The sequence below is a fragment of the Hyalella azteca genome, unplaced genomic scaffold (genome assembly GCF_000764305.2).
Source record: "Hyalella azteca isolate HAZT.00-mixed unplaced genomic scaffold, Hazt_2.0.2 contig14384, whole genome shotgun sequence".
NCBI classification, from domain to species: domain Eukaryota; kingdom Metazoa; phylum Arthropoda; class Malacostraca; order Amphipoda; family Hyalellidae; genus Hyalella; species Hyalella azteca.
The window spans coordinates 1-20219 of record NW_025944273.1 but is presented as its reverse complement, the minus strand read 5'-3'; the positions used below and the strand labels follow the sequence as shown (position 1 = coordinate 20219).

The window sequence follows — 20219 nt, the reverse complement described above, 5'->3', positions numbered from 1 at the left end:
GCAGTGTTGAAGACGTGCAGTAGAGGAGACGTGCAGTGGAGGAGACGTGCAGTGGAGGAGACGTGCAGTGGAGGAGACGTGCAGTGGAGGAGACGCGCAGTGGAGGAGACGTGTAGTGGAGGAGACGTGCAGTGGAGGAGACGTGCAGTGGAGGAGACGCGCAGTGGAGGAGACGTGTAGTGGAGGAGACGTGCAGTGGAGGAGACGTGCAGTGGAGAACAATGCCCCACATGGGCCTTTGTTGTCATCGCTCTGCCGACAAGGAGAACTTACGTCCAGGGCATCGGTGGCCTGACAGCGCTAAGCTGCCCCTGCGACGGCCAAATAGCGCAGATCTCCACCGTGACAGCGCAGATTACCGCAGTGACTTTGCAGATTACCACCGCGATAGCGCAGATTACCACCGTGACAGCGCAGATTACCGCAGTGACTTTGCAGATTACCACCGCAATAGCGCAGATTACCGCAGTGGCAGAGCAGATTGCCGCAGCGATAGCGCAGATTGCCGCCGCGTCAACGCACATTACCACTACGACAGCACCGATTTTCGTAGAAACAGCGTCGATAGTCACCGCGTCGCCGTAGTTTACCGCCGCGATTCCACCAATTGTCACTGCGTTTCCGCAGACGGTGATGACATGGAGCCGATCGCCTCCTGCAGGAGGTGCGTGCCCCCCAGCACCTTCCTGCAAGTCAGCTCAATCTTGGGCTCCAGAAAAAATTCCAGAGGCTCGAGTTCAGGCCGCAGCTCCCTGGCCTCCGTCATGTCGGTGAAATCTGCAGACAACTTTCCTCGGGGATCGTCGTTGACCGTTGAAGGCGTCTCGGCTGTCACGAGTCTCAGACCAAGACGCGCCGTGTCTCTCAAACTCCCCAGCAAACACCGCAAAGGGCAGGACGAGGAGTCACGTCTACCAACAATCTACGTGCAAGATCCCCCCACCAGGAGAAAAACGTCGCTGCAGAGAGCGTTATCGCTGCTTTCGGTGGGTGGCTCCGCGAACAATGCATCTGTCCCTCCAAAACCTGTACGTAAAATTCTTCGCCAGCCGACGCGCCGGCGGCATGTGCAGGGTTTCAGCGGCCTGCCAATTGCCGACCAAAACCGAGCCCCTCTGTCGCGGTCCAGCCCTCTCTACTACCCGACCCCTGCACCCCCACGAACGCGGCGGGTTTCAGACTTCAACTGAAGTAAAAATTACTGTTTATTTTATTAAAACTTCGAATCGAAGTGCGTGAATTTTGATGTTGATTGTCGTGCTAACTCTGTTGTGGTTTTGATATCGGAATCGATGTTAAAAATAAGCCAAAATAAAGTAAAATATTGGCAATCCTGTGCTCACGGCCTGTCGAAACTGTATCAAGTGGAATTTTCTCCTCGAAACTTTTTGTTTCTTCTCTCTTCAGCAGACTTCCTTCTGATACATGAGGGCTTAATTCAAATTAACTTCTTCCTGCCTACGTGGCCCTTCAGCAGACATTTTACATTTTTTTGTGACTTTTTGTGGGCTTCCTACTTTTGCCGAGTATGTGGTTCGTTCACTGACGTGAATGTGAGGATAGTAATACTGCAGTTATTTCACCATTGATCTTATGAGCTCAAATTACAGTTAGAGCAGATTTCATGCACACGGCTGTGTTCTTAAGGCCATAGGCCTACGACCTACGAATTTCGACGTAATAAGAACCGCGCTGTTGGTAGATGGAGTGCTGATGGAGGACTGATGGAGCGCTGATGGAGTGCTGATGGAGCGTTGATAGGGTGCTGATGGAGCGTTGATGGAGGACTGATTAAGCGCTGACGTAACGCTGCTGGAAGGTTGGAGTCTCGCTGATCACTGATGGAACACTGATAGATATTGATGAAGTTATTTTTGCCTTGTGTGATGCAAGCTAGGCTGTGGTGAGCAGCGTGTGTGTATTTTTTAAATTTTGAATATTTTGTGGAACAAGTGTCTAGATTGTCGTTTTTTCAGACTGGTGTTAAGTATTGTCACGAACTTACCATCTATAGTTCCACGAACACACCATCTAGTTCCACGAACACAACATTTAGTTTCACGAAAACATCAGCGAGTTCTACGAACATTTCATCTAGTTTCACGAATACATCATCTAGTTTCCCGAACACATCAAGTTCCACAAACACAACATTTAGTTTCAGGAACACATCATATAGTTTCACGACCATATTTTCGAGTTCCACGAACACATCATTGGATTTCATGAACAGCATCATCGAGTTCCAAGAACACATCGGTTCTCGTCTGCACATATTCCAGCTCCGATTTGAATTTGTTTAGCAGGTTGTACAAATGAACATTTTGCTATTTGCTAGAAGATTTACTGGTATTTATCTTTACTTAAAGAAGTATTATTAATATAACTTTTGTAGCAGTCTTGAGATTTTGTGATGTCGCAGCAAACTGACCATTCACATTCATTAATAATGTATGAATGGATTTTATTACTGGAATAAATAAATGCATTTGAAAGATTTTGTTTTCTTTCGCCTCTGGCGCTAATGGGAATTGCTGGGTTGAATATTTTCCTAATTAAATTTTCCATCGTTTACCACCGATCAAATAAATAACTTCACATTACATGGAAAATCTATGGGGGATATTAGTTTTCAATTAATAATTGTACCAACTTTTCAGCTTTTGCTGATGTAAGTAAGTTGATCCTATGTCTTAAATCTTTATGGAAAGTTTTGAACATCCGCGTCCATGGTCACGCTGATGCACCGCCTTTGTTGTTGCCCCATCGGCGTGGCCCCGAGGTTGCTCCGATTACGTAGAAGGGCACAGCACACACGCCATGTTTAGATATTTCATTGGAATTCTATCGGGCCTTTAATGGGCGCTACGATCTTTGATGTCTAGACACTGTTTTTGCACCACTTAAGGTTTTTTTTTGCATTAATTGCATATCGATAAATCACTGGCACTGATAGAAATGCTGTGCTTTTAAACTCACAGTCTGTTGTGCAAATTCGTCACAATGTTACAATATTCCATGCAGCCATATGTAGGATAGTAAATTGTGGCTATAAATACTAGCAGACCTAGTTAGCTTTGAGTCCACTGTGTCACTGAGAGCTTGACTCAGACGCTAAGTCGACAGCTTATGCAGCATATACGTCACGAAGACAAGAACCCGGAGGACGGAAGTCATAATTCTATAATAGGGCTGGGAACCTTAGTAAGGCCCCAGTAACTAATTAGCACGCCGCCAGTTAACATTCGTTAGTTGCTCCGATCTAACGGTCGACGTCTTAGCCTAAACTTGTTTGTATCGCCATAATATCTCTCACGTATTAGTCATTACCACCATTATCAAGATAAGTTCTGTGACAGATGGTGTCTTACTTATCCCTCACGCACTTAGTCAACGAATCCTTGTCCTCATATAGATATATAATATCAGTCAGGTGGCGCTTAAATGGCCTCCTCACACNATTATGTTGTTGCTCATCGATAATGACCCACTATGATTGACTTTGAATTCAAACTAGCTATTCTGAATAGACAAAATTAGCAATAATTGAGCAAACAAATGGAGAAGATTTAAAAGCGTCTGCCATCGATTTGGAAAATCTTCTTCATATTGTATTCATAAAAAAAATTATTACTGTAAACTGAGCTATAATTGCGTATAATATCTGTAAACATATATTGTGATCAACGGTAATCTCATTTGAGTTCAATGTTTTTTTAACTCGTTCAGGCTTATTATGCAATATTACAATCTAAATTAAGTTTACTTTCAAAATTTGAACTCAATTCACATTTCATTTAAGATCATAGAAGACTGCAAATAATTTTGACCCTCACTAAGTAAACTTCCCAGAATTGATCGAACACATCACAAGACGAAGCTACGCGGTCACACCATCACTATTTCACACAGTACCATCCATGGTACCATCTACCGTCAGTCACACTCACACGTGCACTCTCTTCCTTTGCCATCGCCCTGTAGGAATTACACTGACTGCTTTCTGAGAACGATGTAGGACAGGACATGAGTGTGTTTTAGCAGGCACGGAAAAATGCCAAAAAATTCGAAAATTGAAACAAAAAATTTCGTCCATGCAACATTTTGATTCTATCGAAGAAAAGAGACTTGAAAACGAAAAGAGGCCGAATCGACACTTCTCATAACTCACACGAAAACTCACATTGGGGCTCAAACTCGCCTCCTGCCCTAATGCGCCAATCATAACTTCTTTATGAACAGATCTACATGTAATTAAGATTATAATTAGTTACTAACAATGCGGTGCTGACAAATTAATGCAGATTTTTTACGGCATTTCTCTTCCGATCAAAACGAACTTAAGCATACAAATCAGAACCTAACCTAATTTTTTTAAGTAGCATTTCAATCAAAGACAAAATGACGTATAAACTGTAATAAATTCTCCAGCACTGCATTGCTAATGTATCTATTGCTTATGAGTATATGCTTATGTATCTATTGCTTTATGATTGCTTATGAGTATATGCCGGGCATGACTCAACCATGATGCCGGGTTGAATTTTGGCCGATCATCAAAATGCTCATGACTTTTTTCATGTAGATCTAGGGACTGTCCTTTTTACCAGGTCGATCCAAAACTGACGTTGAAGCAGAATAGCTGCTGAACATTCACCAATTAGTGAGATGTAGGCACTTCTACTCGAAAAATATGCTTCTGCATAACTTTATCTGCCTGTTTCATGGAGTCCTGCGCGGGAGTCCGAAGAAGTGTCGATTCGGTTTTTTCTTGAGCGCATTTATGCTCTGAGCATCAACTCTGAATGTTTGAATATAATAACTTACGAAAGTATAATTCCTGATGTATCTAATAGCATTTGAAAGTATATATCTTCTGATTTTTTCATTAGAAATCCAATTTTTCATTCAAGATGGAGAAGTTCGAAGATATGCATTTGTTTGGTCCGCAACGCGGTCGATCACTACTCGTTTGATACGCGTTTCGAACAGCCTACAAACTTCGTATGAGAAAACACGTTTTCAAAACGGCACACATGTTGATTTAAACAGGATGCTTAATTCATATACCGTACTTAGGATGAAGTCTTAAATTTATGTCTTATTTGAGTTTCCATTTTGTTTGTTTTAAATAAGCGTAAATTTGGTTGTCTGGAAGTATTTGGCATTGCATATCGAGAAAAGCAGTGAGCACGAAAACATGTCTTCAGTAACTTCAGGGTTCCGATTGTCGTGTCCCGGAGAGAAGGTAACACATCTTAACATGAGCTCCCCATCAGCTTCAAGTCGTGTAAGCTTATATAACAAAGATTTTGACTGCATTTATTACTCCTGCGCTAGGTTTGACATGCCACAAAACTTGTAACTGTGCGATACATTAGCTTTCCTCGCCGTCTGTCAAAACTGCTGCTTGTCTGTGCTGCGGCTGCCATGTTGCTCGTGATTGTTGCGTCTATCTTGCAATTGCTTGCATTACTTAATGATGGATGCGAATTATTGGAACAGGAAGTTTAAAACTTTAGATAAATATTTTTGGGTAAGATGCGTGCCGTGCCGGATAGCTTAAAAGTACACCTATTTTCTCTATAGTTGTAGAATTGGAGTGTCGAACGGTGTTTTTGTAATGCCTATAAAATTCTTGCATGATATATATGTATTAATTGAAATTTTAACGTGAATAGAAAGAGATGGCCGCTTGTGCTTGTATTGTTTCAGCCAGTGGTTTTCACTTTTTTGTTGGTCAAGTTACGTTCTTGTCTTGGCAGCAAATCTTTTGTTGAATGAAACTTAATTTACTATAAATCCTTCATACCTCCAAAAGAGTTCGCGTATCAGTATCGTATGTGGGCCGTGACATTTATTATACAGGGACAACAGGATTATTCTAAATGATGGACCCAATCAAACTAACTGTTATTTATTTAAGTACGATGAGCATCCGGAAAGTAGGTAGTACCCTCGTTTGGGAATTGAAGTAAATATTAGCCAATGTAAACATGTTTATTGAGAAGAACGTGTATTACACTACTTCTCTACATAATCTCCGGACAAATTTAAGCATTTGTCGTATCGTGTCACGAGTTTTTGTATACCAGTGTCATATTACTCCGCCGCCGCAGTGTTTCTGGGATCGGCAAGGTGTACTGCTCATCGATTTCATGACCCGTGGAGACACAATCAATGTCAATGCATATTGTGCAACATTAAAAAAATTACGGCGGGCAATTCACAATCGACGGCGAGGTCTGTTGTCTACTGGCGTCATTCTCCTGCACGATGATGTCAGGCCGCATACGGCTCGGACAACGCAACTTCTCCAAAAATTTAAGTGGGAAATTTTCGACCATCCACCCTACAGTCCGGACTTGGCTCCTGCAGATTTTCATCTGTGTACGAAACTCAAGGACTTCGTGGCAGGGACAAAGTTTCAAAATGACGAAGAACTGAAAGAACACACGTGACTGCGTATCTCAATACACTGGCGGCGGAGGCATATGACACTGGTATACAAAAACTCGTGACACGATACGACATTTCCTTGACGTAACCCCATAATAAATAGTCACTTGGGCTGAGTGTGGTGTCACTGCTGCGGTGCATTCAGTTCTGTTATTCTTTCGCCTAATTTGTAGTGTATTCAATAACTGTATACTTCCTTATTTGTTCAATTTTTATGTTTTAATTCGAATTATTTGTAAAATTTTCTTTTGTGAATTATTCAGGAGATGTGCAATTTATTGGTAGTTGTAAATTCTCGCTTGATTGGCAAATAATATTTTCCAGGTGACCACCCGCATGCCGCTTGGAAGCCCCTCTCATGCACCGGCCAGCCCGCCAAGGTCGGCGGCGATCGGCGTTGACTTCGGTACGAGCAAATTGTGCGTGGCTTTGTCGCGCAGCGTGCGAATTGTGGACAACCCCGCGGGGGAGAGGACGACTCCTGCCAGCGTTGCCTTCGACTGCCAGCAAGTGCTGGTGGGCAATGACGCCTTCGAACAGGGTGTTTTGAACTGTGCCAACACCGTGCAAGCCGTTAAAAGAATTATTGGCAGAACTTCTTCACAGGTGAAAGATTCTCTGACAAACAAGTCTAATCTCGTACAAATTTCAGCCGAGAGCATCTTGTGCTTTCCCAGTGGCATGAAAAAACTCGATGGAAAAGTTGCCATAAAAGTTTCGTATAAAAATGAGGAAATTTCTGTGTTTCCTGAGGAGGTTGCAGCATCCATGTTTTCCATGGCGAGAAAGGTCGCCGAAACCCACCTTGGCTGCGCGGTATCTCGTGTCGTTGTCTCCGTTCCGTCCTCTTTCAACAACGAACAAAGGTTGGCTACGAAACAGGCGGCAGAGTTGGCTGGAATGGAGAAAATTTCGTTAATCAACGAGCCAACTGCCGCTGCGCTGCAATACTCGGCGGTATCTAACTTCCTTACCAAGGAAAAACTGCTGGTCGTTGATTTTGGCGGCGGAAAGTTAGACGTTTCGCTGGTCGCGCTGCAGGCCGGGACTCTCGAGGTGTTAGCTACAAGTGGTTGCCCGACGTTCGGTGGTTACGACTTGGACATGTGGATGGTGCACCTGGCTGCCGAAAAATTTAAACAATCCCACAATGTAGACATCTTGGATGACAGAAAAGCGTTGGTGAGACTCCTGCGAGCATGCGAGAAGGCTAAGAAAACTCTCTCCTTGCTTCCCGAAACATTTATAGAAGTGGACAACCTCTCGGGAAACATCGACTTCAGGATGAAGATTAGCAAGCGCCTCTTCACACAGCGTTGGAGTTGCGTTCTGGAAAAGGAAATTTACTTTCACGTCTCGCGTTGCGTGTCCGAGGCAGGCTTGAATCTCAAGGATGTCGACAAAGTGCTACCTGTTGGTGGCTCAATGCGTTTGTTTGGACTTGAGGGATATTTGATTAAAATTTTTGGTAGCAAGTTAACAAAAACTGTTAACCAAGACGAATGTGTTGCTGCAGGTGCGGCAATAAAGGCAGCCATGCTTGAGGAAGACGAACAGTTTGCCCAAGTCGCGGTCAGAGAGATATCTTGCCATCCCATCTACATGCTCACTGGAAATCACATCGATGATCTTACTTTCGGAAGGACGAGAATACCTTTCAACCACACCATTAGCGGTTCACGTTCACGCAGATCACCAATATTCCATGAAAAAGTTTCATACCTTCTTCCGGGTGCTGAAGCTTCCTCCTGCACGCTGAATCGCGAAAATTCAATGCCGACGTCAAAAAGGTATGAGATTAACTTTGAAGTCGACGATGACGGGATCTTCAATGCCTCGTTCAAGACCAGCGAAGCCATCACTCACTTCGCAGGGCCTCGAGCTTTCTCATTGAGGGAGCGCAGGCTTGGCCGCAAGATGAAAAGTCGAATCGAAGGTTTCGAGAAGGACAGCCAGAAGGAGGCAGCTAGAGTGGAGGCTATGGTGCAGCTCGAGGAAATGGTATATTGTGTAAGGCAGGAAGTTGCTGCGCTAATGGAAAAAATGCGTCACAGTGAGTCTGAGTGTGAGGACGTTCTGGCGTGGCTTGAAGACCATCAAACGGCATCGAAAAAAGACTGCAGGGCCAAGCGACTGCAGTTGAAGAAATTGGTCAGCAACTTGAGTGAATGGAAGAGGAAGGAGGGAAAGCTGTTGAAGAGGCTGATCGATAAACGAGGGGGAAAGAAGAGGAGGAGCACTTGAAAAGACGGAGAAATTAATTTGAAGAGACTCGTGCCATCGTAAAGCCGCACAAACGGATGTTGCTTTGATCTTAAAACATTTAACGTGCTTTTATCGGATATTATTTCAATTGCTGAAACCTAATTCACGTTGAACTTCCTCAGCGCACAGTCGGATTTCACGCTTCTCAATCTCGTCGTCTGGCGCTATTCCGAATTAAACTTGACTGAAAATCCAATAAAAATTATCGTTTATTATTCTCTTCTTTATTCAACATAACTGTATTTTGTTGTCACTTAGTTCGTTAGGTTATTAATCTCTATTGTTTTTAATTGCAGTTCGAGTGACGGGGACCTGCTAATTGAGAATAATATCGATTTTCGACAACGCACAGGAGTGGATCAACGTCTCAAGTCGAGAACCATCTTTATTGATGAGAGAACTTCACACATATATGTAAAACCGAAAAACAAACACATTTTGATCATATTATTTTTTTCGGAAAAATCAATAGAAAACGTGAAATTCATAAAAAACGGACAAAAAGGGGTGTACTTTAAAAATCTATCTCCCTTCTAGAGTTTTAAAGCTACAGCGATGAGACATGTACCATTCGATTTGTAAAGACCATACCAATCGAGTAACGAAGCCCGATTTTTTATTTTTCCCTCCGTTTTTTTATACGCATTTTTCCGTTTTCTTCTAATTTTTTCTCATTTTCTTCAAATTCCCCCCTATTTTGAATCCAAACTATGCACAAATCTAAAAAAAGGCTTCGTTACTCGCTAGGTATGGCCTTTAAAAATCGAATGGTATATATATGTCTCATCGCTGTAGCTTCAAAACTCTAGGAGAAGATAGGTTTGCCGTGACAATAAGTTTAATAAATATAAATTGAACTATAAGAGCATTCCGTGGACACGAGCAGGCAACCACCAGTACCTCATCATCAGTGATAATTTGTACAATTTACATGCATTTCTCACTTGTGTGCCAATAATAAATTTTCTCAGCAAGTAAAAATAAATTTCATGACACTCTAGTTTATTTCGTTAAAGTCAAGACTGGCACAATCAAGTTTTGAATGCAGCGTTGCAACTCAATTTTCACGCAACCCATCCTCATGTTGTTCCTACCCGTAATAACGAAGCATCAAATACATGTCAATGTTCAGTACTTCTGGAGTTCAATCTTCCCCTTCCCCTCGAAGCTGACCCAGTGGTTACAGTTCAGACTAACAAGATTAATTGGCACAGAGAGTTGCGGGTTCGATCCCAGCTCTGTGCNCAACAGAACCAGTGCACACAGCAACCGTACAGTGCACACAGCAACCGTACAGTGCACACAACAATCGTACCCATGCACACAGCAACAGAACCAGTGCACACAGCAACCGTACAGTGCACACAGCAATCGTACCCATGCACACAGCAACAAAACCAGTGCACACAGCAACCGTACAGTGCACACAGCAACCGTACAGTGCACACAGCAATCGTACCCATGCACACAGCAACAGAACCAGTGCACACAGCAATCGTACCCATGCACACAGCAACCGTACCAGTGCACACAGCAACCGTACAGTGCACACAGCAACAGAACCAGTGCACACAGCAACCGTACCCGTGCACACAGAAACCGTACCAGTGCACACAGCAACCGCACATGCGTTGCACACACAACCGTACAGTGCACACAGTAACCTACGGCTGCGGCAGAGTGTGGCGGGCAGTTTTGAGTGACGACGATGACGTCACCGTACCAACGCCGCAGAACGCCTCGTTCTATGAAAGAAAATTGCGCCGTAACATCACGTGACAGAAAAATTATCAGCAAGAGCTTAGAGGCGCAAGTTTACACAGAACTGACCATATTGAATTACTCCTTCATGAATAGCCTTCTTGTTGAGGGCGTAATTGCGTCTTAGTCACAGAGGATAAATGCGTATGAGGGTTGCCCTGTAGTGCTTGCCTCTTCGCCTGTGCAAAATTTATTTTAGTTCGAGTATACCAAAATTCGTCTTTAGTCCATTCATTCACGATAATTTAATAATTTCCTGCAATTCAAAGTGGGGTCTTGAAATAGTTAAGTTACAGCGTAGTAACAAAAACACCTAGCGGAGGAACGAGTAACGGTCGCAGTAACAAACAAGTGTCAAGTAATGCGATGCTCAAGCGTCAAGACTCAAGTCAAGCCGGGCCGGCCAGTGTGACGCTGCCCTTCAAGCGAGGAGCAGGACGAGTGCTGCGGCCCACCAATCTCTTTGTACACGAAATAATCAAGTGTGAGTTGAAATTATTCCAATTAAATTGCAAATAGGGCTGATTTACAGCAGTAGTAAAGCAATATAAGTTTATATTAACTTGGAAGCTGCATTGAATCAGGGTCCTCATAATAAAGAAGCTATATAAACCTCGCAGTTCAGACTCCATAGTTACAATGAACGGAAGCCGAGGGCGCATGACTTGTTGGTGTATTGATGTCTCAACCCACCTAGTGGAATGAGTGTTTGTTGGTGTCTTGATATCTCACAACTATTTACCCACCTAGTGGAATGAGTGTTTGTTGGTAGCTTGATGTCTCGACCCACCTAGTGGAATGAGTGTTTGTTGGTAGCTTGATGTCTCACAACCCACATAGTGGAATGAGTGTTTATTGGTGTATTGATGTCTCAAAACCAACCTAATGGAATGAGTGTTTTTTGGTACCTTGGTGTCTCACAACACACCTAGTGGAATGAAAGTTTGTTGGTGCATTGATGTCTCGACCCACCTAGTGGAATGAGTGTTTGTTGGTGTATTGATGTCAAACAAACCACCTAGTGGAAAGAGTGCTGCAGTTAACACAACTGCAGCAGTGCAGTTATAACGTAAGGAAGTATAATGTAAGGAGTTATAGTGTGAGGACGTATAACGTAAGTACGTATAATATAAGGTGGTATAGCGTGGTGACGTATTTTATAAGGGCGAATAATGTGAGTGACTATAATGTAAGAATGCATAATAATGTAAGAATGTATAATGTAAAAACGTAAGATGTATGGACGTATAGTGCATCTTTGTTCTAGATTTTTTAAACTGACGACGAAGCTCGACTCTGAAACGTTTTCAATAGAAATATGGCAAATTTGTGTGGAGTTTTCTTCGCATTTAAATTTCTAGCGAATTTGAGATTTAAGAAATCTAGTGGCATTAATACTTATGTAAGGATTTATAATATATAGTGGTATAATGTAAAGACGCATAATGTCAACGTATAATATAATAAATATGTTCTCGGTGGTGCAGGCGGGCCGTAAGTACGCATAATATAAATACGTATAATATAATAAATATGTTCTCGGTGGTACATGTGGGTCGTAAGTACGCATAATATAAATACGTATAATATAATAAATATGTTCTCGGTGGTACAGGCGGGCCGCAACTTCCACAGACGGACGCCGATGCGCTACCTCAGGCGGCTGATGGGGGTGTTGCCGGGGTCGCGGTACATGCTGCCCCCCAGACACGAGTACCACAACCTCCCCAGCCTCCCCAAGGAGTTCGACTCCAGGAAGGCCTGGCCCCACTGTCCCACTTTGGGGGAGATCCGTGACCAGGGGTCATGTGGGTCATGTTGGGTGAGTCACCCACTCGGTCGTGATGGCAACATATGTATGACACAAGACTCTTGACTCGGTCGTGATGTCGATGTGTATGACACAAGACTCTTGACTCGGTCGTGATGTCGATGTGTATGACGCAAGACTCTTGACTCGGTCGTGATGGCAATGTGTATGACACGAGACTCTTGACTCAGTCGTGATGGCAACATATGTATGATACGAGACTCTTGACTCAGTCGTGATGGCAACATATGTAAGACTCTGGACTCTAGACTCAGTCGTGATGTCAACATATTCATACCATGAGTCACTGACTTAGTCGTTTAATGATTATGTTGTGATGACCCCATAGTTTTGGTCTCTTGTGCACCATCATCACCATAAAAATGGTTTCTTGTGCACCATCATTGTGAATTGCTGTCACCATCAGTCCATTGTAGGTGCTTAACCTTCTTTTGGTTGCAGGCGTTCGGTGCGGTGGAGGTGATGTCGGACAGGACCTGCATCCACAGCAACGGCGCCCTCAACTTCCACTACTCGGCCGAGGACCTTGTGAGCTGCTGCCACATGTGCGGCGCGGGCTGCAACGGCGGCATGCCAGGCGGTGCCTTCCTCTACTGGGTGCATGGTGGTATCGTATCGGGCGGCCCCTTCAACAGCTCCCAGGGCTGCCAGCCCTACGCCATCGCGCCCTGTGAGCACCACGTGCCTGGTGCACGGCCCGCGTGTGAGGAGGGGGGGCGAACTCCCAAGTGTCAGAAAGAATGCGAGCCAGGCTACAGCGTGGACTACAAACATGACCTGCACAAGGGGAAGAAGTCCTACAGTCTGGCCAATGATGAAATGCAGATCATGTACGAGATCATGACCAACGGACCCGTGGAGGGTGCATTCTCGGTATATGTGGACTTTCTTCACTATAAGAGCGGAGTCTACAAACACACCCACGGTCAGTTCTTGGGTGGTCATGCCATCCGTGTGTTGGGATGGGGGGAGGAGAATGGAGTCAAGTATTGGCTGTGTGCCAACTCGTGGAACACGGACTGGGGTGATCAGGGCTTCTTCAAAATACTCCGTGGGTCTGACCACTGCGGCATCGAGTCCGAGATGGTGACAGGGCTACCCCAAGACGCGTAACTGCCTCTAACCTTCTCGTCTTAAATATTGTTCAGCAAATAAGTGTTCAATGTTGAAGCTTCTCGTGTGTGCGAAAAATAATTTTGCTAAAGCCTAGTTGGAAAAATGTAAATCCCTTTTTTGAGCATTTGTATTTTGCAGGTTGCAAATCTAAAATATGTATTTACTGGCTTGTAATTCTTATATTCCATATGCTTGCACTGTTTGAAAGCTTTTAAATTAAAATAAACTTCTAAAAAAACTAAATTTTCTTTAACCTGATGAGCGTTTGTTGCAATCCGGCTATGACTCATGTTTTCCGCAAAAATACCATATCCGTTATGCGGTATGTCAATTTTGGGTGACATGCCTGTAAAGAACAGTTGTAGTCGGTAGTCGCTGATGCATCATGTGATGGGGAAGCCTGCCGAAGACCACCACTGCCCTGGATGTAATGGACTATCATGACTCCTGCCCTCCGGAACGTAGCCTTCAACACTTCTGGATAATCATATAGGCAGCCGAAAGCCACCAGACAGAACGAATCAATTGAATTAGACCAATCAGCCCTCAGGAGAAACAGCCGGCGATCGAATGGCCTATCCGGAGCCTTGCAGCGAATGTGATATCCGCCACCAAGCCGTCCGTATCTAGGCAGTGCGTCGAACCAGCCCTCGGTCGAACGCCCGCGGGTAGAACGCTCCAGCCGGGTGCTAACCCAACCTAACCTAACCTAACCTGACTTAGCCAGTCGCACAGCTCTTTCGACCGACGGCCTGGTGGTGCACGGCACCGGCAGGTTTTATGCGAGGCAGGAGGTGGGCAAATCCAAGTGGTCGCAGGCTGTTGCGCGCACATTGCAATTCGAGCGGTGGCCAGGGTATGAAATGATGCTTCGACGCAACGTTCAGTGGTGGACGGCTATTTGACCCTAGGCTATTCGACCTCGTGTCTGGGGGGTGTGGAGCTCAAAATATTCAAAGCAGAAGGATGTCAATGATCGGTTACGGATAGCAGATTCCATTCACGGCTGATTGGTGGATATCCGGAAAGATCCAAGGCGTTTGATTCAGGGCTTATTGGTGTACAAAATTTGTGGTGAACGGCTGCACTCCCCATGTGATGGTTGGTGCTTAGGTGCTTACGCTTAGAGATGTAATAATATGCGTTTAAAAATTGCTTTTTAAAGACAACAATTCTGAACAATCCAGTATCTTGGATGTTACACATGTAATGTATGATGTACATTGTACAATGAATTTCATTTTCAAATATTGAAAAAAAAATTATTCTTCAAATTTTTTTAAGATATCAAAATTTTGTAAATTTTAAAAAATGATTTATTCTGTCAATTGATTCATGCATTGTCCCTGACTTTATGCAATTGTGCAAAATTTCAGATCAATTGGACAGGTCAATATGTGTCATTACTGTCATAATTGGATTATAAGATTTGTAGGAGACGAAATTATTTTTTTTAATATTGAAAAAAAAATTTTTAATTTATAAAATTATTTATTCTGTCAATTGATTCATGCATTGTCTCAAACTTTACGCAAGTGTGCCAAATGGCCCAAATTTCAAATCGATTGGACAGGTAGAAGTGTGTTAAATATCGATTATAAGATTTATAGCAGACAGACAGACAGACAAACAAGAAGTGAAGTTAAAGAGAAGTGTTGTAAAAAAGAATTGGACGTGGTTGAAGGCAGGCCTCTCACGTGTGCAGGTGCAGCACGTAGATGTAGATTGGACTTGCTCTATTGCACCACTACAGCACCACTGCACCGCCACCAGTCTTAGTTAGGCAGTCTATTCAATTGCAACTTACTTTTTGACATGTATAGCAATAAATAATTGCACTCGTATCATAATATTCGTATGTTATACGTAGATAAGCATGTGAGTGTAATTGTGTAAACAATGTGTGGCCTGAAGAACATTTATTAAGTGATTTATCTGTTTCTGAGACTAATATTTCCAAACCTCAGGAGGCTCAGGGCTCAGAGTCAGATTAGACCGTTCACCGTTGAGCCTGAGCCTCTTTCCTTTTGCACCTCTGATAGACTGCTCCAAAGTTCAAATGAGGTTAAGCTAGGTACTCTACTCAGTCTAGACTGTCCAGTGAACTGTGAGACAGTGAGAGTGTGAGTCTGTGATCAGCTCATCTCTCATGATCTCTGTGCAGAGTGCGGACTTTGTCTCTCAGGCTCTCCTTCTCCCCAGACGGTCAGACCCTAGTGTCCAGGCTCCCAGTGCCTAAGCTTTTTTAGATTCTCAAGTTCATTTTTGATAGTTATAACTCACTTTATAAGTACTTAAGGCCAGTTAAGTAGACCAGTAGGCTAATCATGTTCATGAATACCAGGTTTATCATAGATAAGAAATAAGAAAATTGGTTTAAATCTTGAGGCTTGAGGAAATGAGGAAATTATAAATGAACAGTTATGAACTGATTCTAAAAATTCTCCAGTTTGTCACCATTTTATCATCAGAATCACCTATGAGGCTATGAGCATGATCTAACATCTCTAACAATTTAGATGTAGATTAATATTTTTTTTCTTTTTTTTGTATTGCTTCATTTCATTTACATCTTGGATGTTACCTGCTAGGCTGCTTACCAGCTACCACTGCTAGCTAGGGTGCTATTAGTTGAAAACATTTACCAATTTTTAGTGAATAAAATCTTGAATGGGGCCCAAGCTTGTTTAAACTTTAATCCTAAACTTCCAAAAACCTATTTTCCACAAATCATTAGTAAAGCTGACCTGCCTGACCATTCAAATCTTCTTTTATGGATATGGACCAAGTGACATTTTGATTTTACCTTCTCTGTAAATGTCATTTGAATGATTACATATGTCAGATAACGATCATAACATATCTGCTAAATACTACCAATAGGCTATTTTGGATGTATAAGAATTTCTTAGAAAAGCTGTATTTGCTCTACCCTTTTAAGAGAAAAACTGTATTTGCTCTACTCTTTTAAGGAGCAGTTCCAGGATTTAACTAAATAATAACAATAACAGTTTCAGCATTTATTAGGCTGTAGCCCTGAAGGTCTGTTGCTGATTCCTAACATTGCAGGACATTCACAGCTTGTGCTTTGTTGAGGTCTCAAACTCACTGCTCCAATTTTTCATTGCTCAACCACCCAGCCTTCTTGCCAATTCTGTCCAGAAACTGGTGCACAAAACTGGGATCAAGCCTGCTCCACTCTACTCCAATCCTGGTACTCTGAACTGTAATCACTGGGACACATAAGCCATGGAATAATTTCCCACTGAGCAGGCAGTCAGGACACAGATGGCCAAGGTTGTTGTGTTAGGAGGAGGTGTTGCTGGCCTTGCAGCCAGTCACTACATCAGGACGCTGCTGCCCAGCTCAGCTGTGGCCAGTGTCTGCCTCATTGAGGGGTCACTTCGTCTTGGGGGCTGGATGCAATCTGTTCAGCATGACTCAGGTGTCCTGCTTGAAGCTGGACCTAGAACTCTCAGGTGGGTTATGTATGCATTATATATGAGGTGTGTTATGTATGTGAGGCATGCCTTGTATATGAGGTGTGTTATGTATGTGAGGCATGCCTTGTATATGAGGTGTGTTATGCATGTGAGGCTTGCCATGTATATGAGGTTTATTTTGTGTGTGAGGCTCAGGCATACCTTGTATATGAGGTTTGTTCTGCATGTGAGGCATGCTTTGTACAGGGTGATTCACAGAAACTCCCTAATTTGAAAGCTCAATAAAAAAGAACTAGTAAAGACATCATTACAATAAAAATTTTGTTGAAAAAGACATCACCTGAATTTATTACTTTGTTATTGATATGACATTGGACAAATGATGGCCCCCTATGTCAATGCATTCAGTTAAGTAGTCAATTTTTGTAGTTCTGTTCAACTCACTGAAGCATATTAATGGGTATAATGCTGATGGCTTGGTATATTTTGTTCTTCAAATGAGGTAGGGTCCTTGGACAGTTATGTTAACAATTGATTTAAGATAACCCCATAAAAGTATAAATGTGTTCACCCATCAATTGATTTATGATAGTGCCAACTGACTAGGCTGGTCACAAAACTTCATGGTCTTGCCTTTCATATGAAATAATCCCCAGGCTTCTCCTACAACATCTGGCTGCTTGGCACAAAATACAAAACAAGAAGTTTCCATGAATCACCCTGTACATGAGATGTGTTATGTATGTGAGGCATGCCTGTTAGATGAGGTGTGTTCTGTATTAGAACTGAATGAAGAACACATGCTATGTCTGTGGCATGTGAAAATTCAAACAAAATTATATTCCTTATTTATTTTTGATGCCAGCAACTTTTCCTTTCATGCTAATGTTGAGGACTAGCTATTCAAATGAGGACTGTATTGTCTTGTGTCTTTATGCATTAGTACCTTATTATGTTCATTCATTTTTAAATGCATATCTTTCAAATTTTCTCACTCATGAACAAATATGTTATCAGTCTCCTATATGCTCATCTTTACTATCACCTGAATGCATACATTTTTTTCTTGTCACCTAAGGGGCACATCATCTCTATGAATAAATGCTCATCATTGTTGTCACCTAAGGGGGCACATCATCCCTATGAACTAATGCTTATCATTCTTGTCACCTAAGGGGCACATCGTCCCTATGAACTAATGCTTATCATTATTGTCACCTAAGGGGCACATCATCCCTATGAATAAATGCTCTTCATTCTTGTCACCTAAGGGGCACATCATCCCTATGAACTAATGCTTATCATTCTTGATGAGTGCACAATCTTAAATGCACAATCCACATCATTGTAAAAGTTGAAGTCTCTAAGTTGTTCAGAGCTGCCGGGACTGCAGGAGCCAACACGCTGGTGCTGGCCCATGACTTGGGACTGGAGGGGAAAATACGGAGCGTCTCCTACGGCCATCCTACCACCATGAACCGTATGATCAAGGTGAGTGATGGCCTGACATTCCCTATATCACCATGAACCGTATGATCAAGGTGAGTGATGGCCTGACATTCCCTATATCACCATGAACCGTATGATCAAGGTGAGTGATGCTTGACATTCCCTATATCACCATGAACCGTATGATCAAGGTGAGTGATGGCCTGACATTCCCTATATCACCATGAACCGTATGATCAAGGAAAGTGATGGCCTGACATTCCCTATAGCACCATGAACCGTATGATCAAGGTGAGTGATTTATTGTAAAACTTCATAAGTGTATCTTTGTTATTGTGGGGCATGCGTGCATTCAAGTATTGCGTTTAATACAATATCTTGAAAAAGCGGTGTGTATGTGGCTGTGTGGCTATGAATATCACTGTCCTTGTCAACATGCTGATATCTCTCCCTGCCCAGGTAAACGGCGCGCTGCACAGACTCCCCAGCAGCCTGAGCACTGCTCTGAAGAAGACCCCGCCCTTCACCAAGCCTCTGCTGGTTGCCCTGCTACAAGATTTGCGCTCGGAAAAAGTTTGTAATTGCGACGAGTCTTTGTACAGCTTCGTGAACCGCCGGTTCGGTCGGGAGGTTGCAACTTACGTCATAGATCCACTGGCGAGAGGCGTCTTCGCGGGGAACGCTCGGGAACTCAGCGTCAAATCTTTGGCTAAAAGCCTGCACGCTTATGAGCAGCGGCATGGCAGTGTTATCAAAGGCGCTTGTTTTGATGTTTTCACACAACGGAGTCGCGATTCCGTGCTCACTCACCCCATGGTTAAGAAAGCACGCAAGGAAAAATGGGCAGTTTGGTCTCTGCAAGAAGGAATTGAAACTCTAATCAAGGCTTTGGAACGCGACGTTGTTGACAGAGGTGTTGATATAAGACTAGGTCATCCTGTGAATAAACTTTCTCAAAATGGCCGCTGCTTGAAAATATCTTTTGGCAGCAATGAGATATCTGCTGATCATGTGATATCGTGTCTGCCTTGTTCCCAAGCAGCATCGGTTTGTGGCAACCTTAGCAAAGACCTTGCGCAACTCCTGAACGCGATCCCCTTCGCTACCGTGGCGGTCGTCAACCTGGCGTACGACCGAAGCGACCTAGTGACGCAGCCAGCGTTCGGCTACCTGGTGCCTAGTTGCGAACCTTCTAAAGTTTTAGGCGTCATTTTTGACACGTGTACCTTCCCTCAGGCAAACAAAACTGTACTGACTGTGATGATGGGTGGATACTGGTTCAACTCTTTATTTGGCACACATCCAAGCGAAGAGAAGCTATTAAGCACGGCTATTGATGAACTACGCTCCACTTTAGGCATCAGTGATCACCCCAGCGCGTGGCGGACGCAGGTGCTGCGCGCGTGCATCCCCCAGTATGTGGTGGGGCACACTGAGGTGGTCGCCTCGGCGCGGCGGCTCATCGACCAACACAAGTTACCGGTGTCACTGGCGGGAAACTCTTATGATGGCGTGGGTGTTAACGATGCCATCTTGAGTGCCAAGGCCGCCGTACAGAATTTGGCGACCACTCTTGGTATAAAGCTTTAGGAATTGTTCGAATAAATGATACAGAAAAGCTTGAAAGATTTCTCTGCTATGCTCTCGCCTTCTGCGACGTACGGGTGAAGTAACTGAAACGAATACAAAATAACACTAATAAATTATTCTATGTGCCATTAATCATAACTTATTATTGATGAAATTTTCGCCAAGAAGGCCGAATTCGAGTTTAATTACACGAATTGAACGCTGTTATTCATCCGCATTCTGTGGTCTCTGTTGCTGTTGAATTTCTCAATGCCATGTGTCCTATGAGAGATTAGTCGGTCAAATTTTGTTTGTCATTGCCTTAA

At 43.4% G+C, this 20219-nt stretch overlaps 4 protein-coding genes across 4 annotated transcripts; all 4 read left to right on the top strand.

The window, feature by feature from the left end:
* The first annotated feature begins 221 nt into the window (after window positions 1-221).
* LOC108673648 lies at window positions 222-2462 on the top strand. The gene has a single exon (XM_018161507.2). The coding sequence runs from the start codon at window positions 222-224 to the stop codon at window positions 1188-1190; it is 969 nt and encodes a 322-aa protein (XP_018016996.1). The 3' UTR covers window positions 1191-2462.
* Window positions 2463-5233: 2771 nt separating this feature from the next.
* Window positions 5234-8882, top strand: LOC108673647 (putative heat shock 70 kDa protein 7). The gene is made up of 2 exons (XM_018161506.2): window positions 5234-5290; window positions 6784-8882. The coding sequence occupies exons 1-2, from the start codon at window positions 5264-5266 to the stop codon at window positions 8701-8703; spliced, it is 1947 nt and encodes a 648-aa protein (XP_018016995.2). The 5' UTR covers window positions 5234-5263; the 3' UTR covers window positions 8704-8882.
* A 3185-nt stretch (window positions 8883-12067) lies between these two features.
* LOC108673649 (cathepsin B-like) lies at window positions 12068-13664 on the top strand. The gene is made up of 2 exons (XM_018161508.1): window positions 12068-12307; window positions 12758-13664. Exons 1-2 carry the CDS (start codon window positions 12083-12085, stop codon window positions 13427-13429), a joined length of 897 nt encoding a protein of 298 aa, XP_018016997.1. The 5' UTR covers window positions 12068-12082; the 3' UTR covers window positions 13430-13664.
* A 2165-nt stretch (window positions 13665-15829) lies between these two features.
* On the top strand, window positions 15830-19944 carry LOC108673646 (protoporphyrinogen oxidase-like). The gene is made up of 3 exons (XM_018161505.2): window positions 15830-16911; window positions 18252-18366; window positions 18784-19944. Exons 1-3 carry the CDS (start codon window positions 16721-16723, stop codon window positions 19912-19914), a joined length of 1437 nt encoding a protein of 478 aa, XP_018016994.1. The 5' UTR covers window positions 15830-16720; the 3' UTR covers window positions 19915-19944.
* Window positions 19945-20219: the final 275 nt, after the last annotated feature.